The sequence below is a fragment of the Nannospalax galili genome, unplaced genomic scaffold (assembly GCF_000622305.1).
Source record: "Nannospalax galili isolate Female #2095 unplaced genomic scaffold, S.galili_v1.0 scaffold227, whole genome shotgun sequence".
Lineage (NCBI taxonomy): Eukaryota > Metazoa > Chordata > Mammalia > Rodentia > Spalacidae > Nannospalax > Nannospalax galili.
This window is the reverse complement of record NW_008360303.1, coordinates 8779648-8791938: the sequence shown is the minus strand read 5'-3', so window position 1 is coordinate 8791938 and position 12291 is coordinate 8779648. Positions and strand designations below refer to the sequence as shown.

Genomic DNA, 12291 nt, shown 5'->3' with positions numbered 1-12291 from the left:
TGTATCTGATTATTACTAGTCATAATTGGTTGCACTTGGATCCTTGGCTCCTGAGTATGGATATAAAATCATTGGGTAGATTTCAGTGGTAATATGTTTCACCTCTACTAATTAACATGGAGCAAATTTTTATGCTTCCTTAAATATAACATTTTTTTATTTGTTGATTTTTTTGTGTGTATTTCATACAGAACATCCTAAACAATATTAGTCATCTATATACCCACATCCCAAATAGCACCCACCCATAGTCTTCCCCCCCTCACCCCTCACTGGAGCCCATATACTCTGTAATCCCTGTTATTGTCTACTGTGTTGTTGGCGGCCCCAGCCGTTCTCCAATGCTTGTCCATCCATTGAATCTAGTCAGCCTATCTAGGGTTCCTTGTTTTAGGAAGATCAGCTCTTCCTCATCTAGCAGCAATCAGTTGCCAATATTCCTTTAGATAAGATTGGGGTCTGCTGTTCATTTTCCCAGTTTTATCCTGGGTTACTGAGTCTCATGGGCCACCCTGGCCAACAACTCAAAGGAAGGTATCTCCTGTCTGGCATTGTTTCTTGTTTTGTAGCCTTTAGCTATACACATGGTCTCTTAAAGAATTATATTGATCCCTTTAATCTTTGCTTATACTTTTCTTTTGGGTGTTTAAGACCATACAGTGGCCCGGATGAACCAATTTATTTTTGTTCTTAAGATCGTTTGAGGATCTGTTCCTCAGGGGTCACATGGGCTTGGGAGGAGCCCCTGGCTCCTTTCTTTTACCATTTCCATCTATGTGAAGATAAGTCAAAGGTCTCTTGGGATATTTATCAGTGTCTGAGGACTTTTATTAAAAAGATTTTATTTTTATTTTTTTATTTACATGTATATATGTGGGTTTCTGTGGGTATGTGCATGTGAGTGCAGTGTGTGCAGATGCCTGGGGAGGGCATCAGAACCCCTGGAGCCAGTGTTACAGGTGGTAGTAAGCCACCTGCATGGGTGCTGGGAACTAAACTTATGTTTTATGGAAGAACAATAAGTGCTCTTAACAGATGAGCCATCTCTCCAGTCCCCAGGAGACCTATTTATTTATTTATTTATTTATATTTTATGTGCATGAGTGTTACGCCCATATGTATGTAAGTGTACCTGTGTCACGTGTACTGCCCACAGAAGCCAGAAGAGGGCTTCAGATCCCCTGGAACCAGTTACAGTCAGTTGTTAGCTACCATGTGGGTGCTGGGAATTGAACCCAGGTCTTCTGCAAGAGTGGCCAGTTCTCTTAACTGCTGAGCATTGAGCTATCTCTCAGTCCCCTGGAGACATTTTCAATTGCCAAGATTGAGGGTAGGGCTGGCAAGATGACTCATTGGATAAAGGTACCTGGCACCAAGACTGACACCTGTTTTTGATCCCCAAGACCCACATGGTGGAAGGAAAGAGCCAACTTTCACAAGTTGTCCTCTGACTTGTATACACATACAACACACACTGTACATGTACACATACACATACATGTACACACAAATAAACATGTAAATGTAATTTTGAAAAAGATCAGTTAGGGGCTGGAGAGATGGCTCAGCAGTTAAGAACACTGGTTCTTGCAGAAGACCTGGATTTGAATCTCAGCACCCACATGGCAGCTAACAAACTGTCTTCAACTCCAGTTCCAGGGATCTGAAGGCCTCTTCTGTCCTCCACAGGCATTGCACGACACGGGTGCACTTACCTATATGCAAGCAATATACTCATACACATAAAAAATAATAAAACATTTTTAAAAAGATCAGTTAAAAGTAAAATAAATCTTGGGGGCTGGAGAGATGGCTTAGCGGTTAAGAGCACTGCTGCTCTTGCAGAAGATCCAGCTTCGAATCCCAGCACCTACATGTCAGTAAGCAGTGGTCTATAACTCCGGTTCCAGGGGACCTGACTCCTTCTTCTGACCTATGGGTATCGCACAACACAGGTACACTTATACACATGCAGGCAATATACTCAGACAAATAAAAATAAAATATTTAAAAACACTAAAATCTTAAAATAGAAAATGATTGGGGTCAGAGTGGGTACTGATAGCTGGTGACTTGAGTCTAGTGATGCTGTTAAACATCATAGAAGGCCTAAAGACCCCTTTACAAAGACTTATCTGACCCCAAGTGTTAATAGTGCCATAGTTGGAAAGTCCTAGCATACGTTTCGTACTTAACTAGTAAAAGATTTTTTTTCATTTCAGAATGTTGAAGTATCATGTTCTTCAGTGTCATCCGAAAGTATACAAGACAAGGATGAAGAGGTTACTAATGCACTTTTTTACTTTATTTCCTTTTTAAAAAATATTTAGTTTTATTTTGTGTGTTTTGCCTGCGTGTATGTAAGTGCTGTATTGTGCAGTGCCCATGGAGGCCAGAAGAAGGTGTTGTGGGTGCTGGGAATTGAACCCAGGTCCCCAGTAAGAAAAGCAAGTATTCTTATCCTCTGAATCATCTCTCCAGCCCTCTACTTTATTTTTAATGAAATTCAGGCAGTTTTTTTTTTTTTCTTCCAGTCTCACTATATAGACCAGGCTGATCTCAAACTTGTGATCCTTCTGACACATAATGCTGGGGTTGCCGATCTGTGCCAGGATGCCCAGCTAAACAGTGTTTCCTTTTAATAAAATATCTGTAAATACTTTGGCAGTATGAAAATGATATCACTACTTAAATGAACATATAGGAAATTTTTGAGTTTATGAGGAAGTTTAATATGTACAATTTTATTATATCATTAAAAACTATTTGGAGGAACTAGGGATGTAGCTCAGATGGTAGAGTGCTTGCCTAGCATGTATGATACTCTGCATTTGATTGTAGCACTGTAGAAAACAACAAATACTTGGAGAAATCTTTACATTTACTTGCCTTTTTGCCTTTGTTTCTAGTAAGCTAATCTGTTTTAAACAGGGTCACAAATTACTTGAATTTTGATTTAACACTATGCTTTTGCTGTTATATGTATACCTAGAGTTGCCAAAATACAGCGTGGCATTAATACATTTTTCTTTGTTCTACTCAGCAATAAGATAAAATTATTAATGAAAATGAGAACATATAGTGTTTTATTTTTTACTTGTTGCTCTGTTTTCCATCTAGAATCTGCTTTATCCCCATAGAATTATTGAGTAGAATTTTATGTTGCCTAGTTCTAAATCAAAATTATATTCATAAGCACTTTGTTATTTTTCTATTTAAACTATTCTGGATAACTTTTATTTATAATAGTTATATTTTTCTGTCTTCTGAGTCAGTACTTTTTGATAGATTATTTATCACTACTTTAAAGATAGATTATATTTTTATTTTTTCTTCTTTCTCTTCTCTTGCTCTTCCCATTTTCCTCCTTTTCTTCTTCCTCATCTCTTTCTCCTTTAATCCAAGGCAGTTTTCACTATACAACTCAGGCTGGCCTTGAACTTGTGATTCTCCAGCTGAGCAGTCTCTGAATGCTGGGATGACAGGTATGCCACTGTCCAGCTCTGTATTTTAGTTTCTTTATATCAAAATATCATCGAAGAGGTACTTGTGAAGTGAGAAGGATCTTAAAATTTAGAGTTCAGGGCCAACTAGATGGCTTAGGGGATAAAGGAACTTGCCACCAAGCCTGACAACCTGAGTTTGACTTCCAAGACCCACATGGTAGGAGAGATCCAATTCCTGCAAGTTGTCCTCTGACCACATACATGCCATGACATGTACATACCTACACACACACACAAAAAAAAATTGAAAAATATTTAGAACTCCCATTTCTGATAGCTCATAAACAGTATTAGAAATCTCAGGGATACTCAGCAAGATAGTTTGTCTTTTAGAAGGGCTAGGAATTGAATCCTAGGCTAGCTGTCTACACTCATTAAAATAAAAGAAAGTTGATTCTTCAAGGTTCTTTGAAGTGAGAATAGAAATGAGAATGAATTTATTATGATGATTGTTTACTAGGTTTTATGCACATGACTTACAATTTTTACAAAAATCCTAAAGGGAAATAGATAAAACTTAATATTCTCCTTTATAGATGAGCAGATTGAATTCAGCTCATGACAGGCACATCCTGTCATCCCAGCACTCAGAAGACTGCTCAGTTACATAGTTTACTTGCCTAAGGTTATAGAGGTAGTAGAGAAGAACTAGCTGATAAAGGCACTTGCTCCCAAGCCTGATGATGACTTGAGTTTTAACCCTGGAGCCAACATGGTGGGAGGAGAGAACTGACTCCTACAACCTGTCCTCTAACCTTCACATGTACACTTACAAGGTTTTTTTCTTTCCATAAACTATCTCAAGTGACTTGAAAATTAGGCTTTCTTATATTATAAAATATCTGCAGTATATGTAACTCATATACTTCACTGGGGTCTTTTACAATTTAGATGCAGATAGTAGAAGAGCTTCATGCTGCACGTGTGGGAAAAAGTGTGGATTTGCCTGTAGTTCCACCTTCTGGAGAGTTAATGAGTATGGAAATTGACCTGGTGGAAGATGATGTACATTCTTCTAATGGTATGTTAATTTTTATCATCTGTGCTTTCGTAAGAATTGATGTACCAACATTTAGTTTTTGTAATGTTCAGGTGAAAAATTCTAAAATTTGTTCATTTGAAATGATAATGGTATATTTCTTTTACCTTCAAGAATCAGGTTTAATATCTTTTGGCTTATATGACTTACAGTATTAGGCCATTAGACATTTTCCTTTTCTTTTGCCAGAGAAGTGATGAGAGTTAATGAGCTGTCTTATTCTTGCTCTTAATTATAACTTTTAATACGTGAAACTATGTAAAACACTGATCAGATATGAGGCAAATTGTTTAAAGGTATTTTCGTGATTTTCTTATTCATATAGTAAAATTTTGATTATTTTTACTACTGGGAACAGATGATAACAGTTATTTAAAATGCTGGACATGGTGTATGCCTTTTATCCGAGCACTTGAGAGGCTGAGGCAGGAGGATTGGGAATTGGAGACCAGCTCGGACTATATAGAAGTCTAAGGCTAGCCTGTTCTACATAGTGAGGCGTCATCTCAAAATAAATATTATATAAACTAGTATGGCATTTTGAGCTTTGTAAAAATTTTAATGCTGTTTTATTCATATTTCTAAATTTTCTAAGTGTTTTCATGTCTGATCTAATGGGAAACTTATCAGATCTTCCCAAAGGTTCTTTAAAATAACATTGCTAGTTTTATATATTTTCTTTCTTTTATACATATTTAGCTTTTTAGTTATATTTTATTCAGGGTATATTAAAATTAGATTATACTTCTTGAATGCCTCAGTGATGCAGACAGAACTTAGAATTATAATTACTGATGGGGAAAGTTTGTTTATGATTAAAATATATCCATAAATAATTTATGATAGCATGCTAGGTTGGGATATTAGACTTTGGTTACCTTCTCTGACCTAGACAAGAGATGGGTCAGATAGCAGGTTGGGAATTCAGTCAACTGTATAATTCTCTTATTCCATTAAGTTTACAAGACAGGTTTTTAATTTAGATGAATTATTGGTGCTTTTATGATCAAAATTTTAGTTTTGTACAATTATCAGCTCTCATGAAATCCTAAATTTATTCTTTTTCTCTAGCAAATACTGCCTCAGACAAAAAGCTTCTAATTGTTATTGACACAAATATTTTGATGAATCATCTCAAATTTGTTAGAATTTTGAAGACTACAGAAATACCAGGTATTTAGAAAACATTTACATATTCTGATTTTCTTTTTTCAGTTGATATTTTTTATTGACAGATGTTTTTTCTCAGAATATATTTCTATCATCTAAAGTTTTTAAAGAAATCCTTTGTAGCTTAACCTAGCAATCTAAAGCATCTTCTTTTTAATGGGATTTATTATAATTTAAAATTATTGGGAAACTTGATTATAGAAATCACATCTGCTAAATTCATTTTTTGTGTGCTCTTGTAGTAATTCTTTTCAAAAAATACTTTATTATTTTTATCTTATGTATACAAGTGTATTGCCTGCACGTACCCTATTGTGCAATGCCCATCGAGGTCAGAAGAGGGCGTCGGATCCCCTGCAACTGGAGTTTCTAACAGTTGTTAGTTGCCATGTGGGTGCTGGATATTGAACCCAGGTCCTCTGCAAGAGCAGTCAGTGCTCTTAACCATTGAGCCATCTTTCTAGCCCTAGTAGTTACTTCTCAACATTCTTTTGCTTCTTTTACCCTCTTTAATTTTCATATTTTATGTTTCATTTCCTATGTCTTAAATTTCTTTAAGATAGGGAATATGCACTTTAATTTTTTTCATATTTATTTGTTTTATGTGTATGTGGGAGTGTACTTGTGCCACAGTATGTATGTGGGGGTCAGAGGACAGCTTATAGACAACTTATGGGTGTCCGTTCTCTTCTGCACCATGTGGATTCTGGGGCTCAAACTCAAGTCATCAGGTTTGGTGGCAAGCACCCTTACCCTATGAGCCATCTCACCAGTCCAGGAACTGTGTTTTTTGACTTCTACAGAAATTGATTTAGTAGCTTAATACATGTTTGTTGGATTCTAATAAATTTTTATTTTTTAGGCTTTGACACACTTGTATTAATAATTCCCTGGGTGGTTGTGCAAGAGCTAGATCGTATGAAAGCAGGAAAACTACTAAAACATGTCCAGCACAAAGCTATACCTGCAATTCATTTCATCAATGACAGCCTCAAAAGTCAAGATAGAAAGCTATGGGGTCAATCATTACAGCTTGCATCTCAAAAACTTTGTAAGTATTGTTCTTTCTGAGTGCTTCCCAATAAGGATTTATTTGGGTACTGGCTCATTATTGGAGGAAGGTGGTTCAAAACTTAACATATAGGCTGGGCTCGGTGTTGCACACCTTTAATCCCAGCACTCCAGAGGCAAAGGAATGCAGATCTCTGTGAGTTTGATGTCAGCTTCGTCTACATAGTGAGTTCAAGTCCAACCAGGACTACATAGTGAGACACTGTCTCAAAAAGAAAAAGGAAGAAAGAAAGAAAAAATAAACTTAGCCGGTATAGCCATTAGAATGTGAAATGGAAAAGGCATTGTGGTAATGTTTGGCTTGTTTTGGGAGTCTTTGGGGTTTTTTGTTGTTGTCCTTGTTTTGTTTGCTTCTCTTAGACCTTCTTAGGTTATAGCAGTATTTCACAAATAGTGACTATATGGTTCTTTATGCATACATGACTATACCACAGAATTTTAGATTCCTTTTTTTTTATAATACTACTGTTGAGTGATGAGGTTAGTAAGTGATTTACATTTCTGTTCTGTTGGTCTATAAAGTTTATATGCTATAGAGTTAAGTGTTGTTTTCCTATAGTTTGTCAGAATTTGGAGTAATAAAGTACCTTACAATAAAGGTCTATTTTTCTCTGATCTTATTTTTTTCATGCTAGTTTCTTTTAAGTCACTTAAAAAGTTACAGTTATACATTGTTTGATGGGGATAATTCTGAGAAATATATGATTAAGTAATTTTGTACTATTTGAATATCATAGAATATACTAACACAGGGCCTGGAGAAATGGCTCAGTGTTTAAGAGCACTACCTGCTCTTGCAGAGACTTGGGTTTGATTCCCAGCACCCACATGGCAGATAACAACTATCTATTCTTTTTTTTTTTTAATTATTTATTATTTTTATTTTGTATATGGGTGTATTGTCTGCATGTAGGTAGGTGCACCCATGTCCTGCAATGCCTGCAGAGGTCAGAAGAGGTCATCGGATCCCCTGCTGGAACTGGAATTAAGGACAGTTGTTAGCTGCCATGTGGGTGCTGGGAATCAAACCCATGTCCTCTGCAAGAACAACCAGTGCCCTTAACCACTAAACCCCTAAGCCATCTCTCCAGCACCCAAAAACTGCCTATTCTATAACTCCAGTTCAAGGGGATCCGAAGCCTCTTCTGACCTGTGTAGAGCATTGTGCACTTACATACATATAGGCAAAACACTCATACACATAAAATAAAAATAATAAAATATTTTTAAAAAGAAAAATATACTAACACAAACCTCAACAGTGTAAACCATTCACCTGCCATTGCCTCTTGATGTGATTAAAAGATATAGTAAACATAAGATGTATTAGGCTGATGTCAGTATAAGATAGCATTCTCTTTTACAGAAAACTTTTCATAGTAGGAGTATGCTCTAAACCAATAAAAAAATCACAGTAAATCCATAAACCAGTGATAGTCATTTCTTATCATTATTGAAGTATTACATGTATTCTGTATAGTTGTATGTGCTATATGTTCATTTGACTAGCAGTACAGGTTAGTTTACAATAACTAACATCACCATACACTTGAGTATTACAATATGCTACAGTGTTAAAATGAAGTAAATAAGCCATTGGAATTTGACATTCTTTTTGTATGTGTGATTTTTTTTTTTTTTTTTTTTTTTTTAGACAGGGTCTCCCTGTAGCCCCAGCTAGCCTGGAACTCACAATGTAGACCAGGCTGGCCTTGAACTCACAGCGATCCACCTGCCTCTGCCTCTCGAGTGCTGGGATTAAAGCCACCACACCCGGTTGTGATTCATTTTTGTTGCTTCTAAGTTTAGAAAGTTGTCTTTCCCAACCTCTTCCAGGAATATGCAACAGTACTATAATAATAATTGTTACCTTTAAGAGAGCAATGTATCACTATGCATTAAGAACCCTGAAGAGAGGTGGGTATTGTTATGCACACCTGTAATCTGAACACTTGGGAGGCAGAGGCAGGGAAATTGCCAGGTCAAGACCAACCTTGTCTACATAGCTCAGGCAAGCCAGGACTATATAGTAAGATCCTATGTCAAGAAAACAAACATAAGGCTATAATTCTCTCTCTAGAACTGTTTCAAAAAAAGAGAGATGCTCACAGTATTTCTACAAATAATATCCATCAGTACATTATTTATACAGTAAGAAAATTGGTATCGTAAGTAGAGAAGTTACATACATTGCTGTAGTCATATGAACAAATACTGTATTTTAAAAGATATTGACATGTACTTTTAGGTAAAAACAACAAAGAATTGAAAATAATCCCAGATTTGTTTAATTATACATATAGTTATAAATGATGAATAATAGTGGTATTTAGTTAATGAGATAGTGAATTATTTTAAAATTTTTAGTCTTTTTTTTTTTAATGTTATGAGTATTTTGGCTTCATATATGAAAGGGCACCCACCGGGTATGGTGATGCATGCCTTTAATCTCAGCACTTGGGAGGCAGAGGCAGGCAGATCTCTGAGTTCAAGGCCAGTCTGGTCTACATAGTGAGTTCCAGGCCAGCTAGAGGTACAGGGAGACCTTGTCTCAAAAAGACCAAAATAAATAAGTAAAATAAAGTGCACCCATACCTGCAATGCCTATGGAGGCCAGAAGAAGGCATTGAATCTCCTGGAGCTGGAGTTGCATTTGGTTGTTAGCCACCATGTGGGTGCTGGAAACTGAATCGAGGTCCTCTACAACAGCAGTCAGTGCTCTTGACTGTTGATCCATCTCTCAAGCCCTTGTTTTAATTTTATTTATATTTTCTGAATTTCCAGATTTTTTGAAAGATGTATTTTTCTTATGGCATAAGAATACTTCTAAAAAATAAAGGTTTCTGCTAGGCTCCCTTAACCAGACATTTGTTGGATATTTTTATTTTATTAATTAATTAATTTTTTAAAAAATATTTTATTTGTTATATTTATGTGTATGTGTGTATTGCCTGTATGTAGGTAAGTGCACCCGTGTCATGCAATGCCTGAAGAGGACAGAAGAAGCTGTCAGATCCCTTGGAACTAGAGTTAGGACAGTTGTTAACTGCCATGTAGGTGCTGGGATTTGAACCCAGGTCTTCTGCAAGAATAGCCAGTGTTCTTAACTGCTGAACCATCTCTCCAGCCCCAGGATATTTTTATATTTTATGCTATGGTTTTTATTGTTTCGTTTTTGAGATAGGGTCTCACTATGTAGCCCTGGTTGGCCTGGAATTCACTATGTAGACAGGCTGGCTTTGAACTTGCAAAGCTCCACCTGCCTGTGTCTCCCAAATCCTGGGAGACATCATACCCAATCTTTGTATTTTATTTTTGTCAGATATTTGGACAAGACAGAGAAGTGTTGGAACTATAGCAGGTAATGTGAAAGATAAATCATGTAGTTTTAGAAGGCTAAATTCTATTAGATAATGAAAATATTTTTAAATTTATTTTTTATTTTATGTGTGTGAGTGTATTGCCTACATGTATGTAAGTGTGCCCATGTTGTACAGTGCCTGCAGAGAACAAAAGAGGGCATTGGATCCTTTCAAACTGGAGTTATAGGCGGTTGTTAGCTGCCATGTGGGTGCTGGGATTTGAACCTGGGTCTTCTGCAAGAACAGCCAGTGCTCTTAACCACCGGAGCCATTTCTCTAACCCCTAAAAATCTTACTAACTGTAGTTTATAGGGAATTTATAGTATGTGAGTATAAGTTGCAGTTCAGGTGCCATAATTAAATTGAGTCTTAGTTAATAAAATATACTTACTATTACATTTTGGGCTAAGTGCTTTATATAAATTCTCATTTAATCCTCATAGTTAAGTACTTTGCCAAGAATACATATATAGTAAGTGGGAAAACATGGTTTCAAAAACCAAACTAATCTATTTGTTTTATTCACTTTTGAAAAGTACCTGAGTAGAATGATTAAATATTGCGTGCAATTTTAGGTGTATTTTCTAGCTTTATGTATCTTAGTAGAAGTGATCAAACAGATAAACTTGATGCCTTTAGAAGAGTGTAGTGTTATCTTTAATCTCCTTTTGTTTACTATATTGAATTATTTAAAGTTAAGTTGCTCATTTTGGGGCTGGAGAGATGGCTCAGTGGTTAAGAGCACTGACTGTTCTTGCAGGGGACCCAGGTTCAATTCCCAGCACCCACATGGCAGCTGTCAACCAACCCTAACTCCAGTTCTAGGGGATCTGACACCCTCTTCTGACCTCTGCTGGCATTGCATGACATGGGTGTACCTACCTACAATGCAGGCAATACACTCACACACATAAAATAAAAATAATAAATTTTAAAAGAAAGTTAAGTTGCTCATTTTATATTATTTGTGATAATTACTCTTGGAGCTTAAAGATGGTCTGCATTTATGTGGCTCATTGGTCATCTGATTGAGGGACTGAATAGCTGAAATAGCTGAACTTTCTAGGTTTTACTACCAGATTGTGAATTCTTCAAGAGTTTATTAATCTTTCTACATCTAGCTTCTGAGCACAGGGTCCTGCCAACACATTGGCAGTATAAATACTTATTTCAGGTTGAATGAGTTTTCCAATTTGAGTGGTCAGAAAATTAAATAATATAGACTAAAAACTGAGAGGAAAACAAAATTGATAAACTCAGAACAGGTTGAAGCTCATTGCAATGAATGTTTTGAATTTTAGTGTGTGAGAGACTTGCCAAAGCTTTAATCAGTGCCTGGCTTCAAAAATCTTGTCCCTAAATAGATCTGTAATTATTAACAAGCAACCTCAGCAGTTCTGAGGCAGGTAATAGGAAGACTTGTGAGACATGGTGTTTTGGTTCTTTTTCTGCACACTGAATTATTATTTTCACAAAAACCTAATTTTTATAGCATGTTTTACAACTTGAAGAGTGCCAGAAGATAGGGGCTGGGGTAATGGCTCAGTCAGTAAAGCACTAGTTTTGCAAGCATTAGGGCATGAATTTGGATTGCCTAGCATTCATGTTCAAAAAAAGAAAGAAAAAATATCCTCTCAGCTACTGATGGATGTTTGTTAGAAATTACTTTTTTTCTTCTCTTTACCTCTCCTCTCCCTCTCCTTTTCCCTCTTTTTTCTCTTCTTTTCTTTTTGGTCTTTTTAATTTTTCAGGCAGGCCATGAGCTCAATGTGTGGTGCAGGTGACTTTGAGCTCCTTATCCTCCTCTATCTCACAAGTGCTGGGATTACAAGTGTGTGCCACTGTGCCTGGATCATTTTTTTTATTTTCTACCGAGATCCCATGTTTCCTTCCTTGTACTTCTCTAAATTCGTTCTTGAAAGGTTAAGGAAAAACGGAAACAAATTAAGTTTACAAATTGCATAAACTGAGATACTTTTAAACAATGTAATTTATTTATAGTCTGTGACTGAATTGAGACTATAATTCATAGTGTTTGGTTTCTAGTCTAATTTTAGCTTTCTGATCATATTTCTGCCCTTTGAATTCAAGCATAATCTGATCTAAATTTTGTGAATTCTGGATTCAGAGTTGTGAAGATATT

The 12291-nt window shown here is 36.2% G+C and overlaps 1 protein-coding gene across 8 annotated transcripts in view; it reads left to right on the top strand.

The window, feature by feature from the left end:
- Positions 1-12291, top strand: part of Swt1 (SWT1 RNA endoribonuclease homolog) — a 117110-nt gene that overhangs the window by 38298 nt on the left and 66521 nt on the right. For 6 of the 8 annotated variants that reach the window (XR_003847960.1, XM_029559226.1, XM_008824277.3 and 3 more), the window contains 4 exons: positions 2223-2282; positions 4398-4527; positions 5617-5718; positions 6578-6766. Coding sequence is in view for 7 of the 8 variants with exons in the window: in XM_029559226.1 (XP_029415086.1) it covers positions 2223-2282; positions 4398-4527; positions 5617-5718; positions 6578-6766 (481 nt within the window). In the remaining variant the exon portion in view is untranslated. The remainder of the gene's footprint in view (positions 1-2222; positions 2283-4397; positions 4528-5616; positions 5719-6577; positions 6767-12291) is intronic. The other 2 variants (XM_029559230.1, XM_029559227.1) reach the window with 1 other exon arrangement.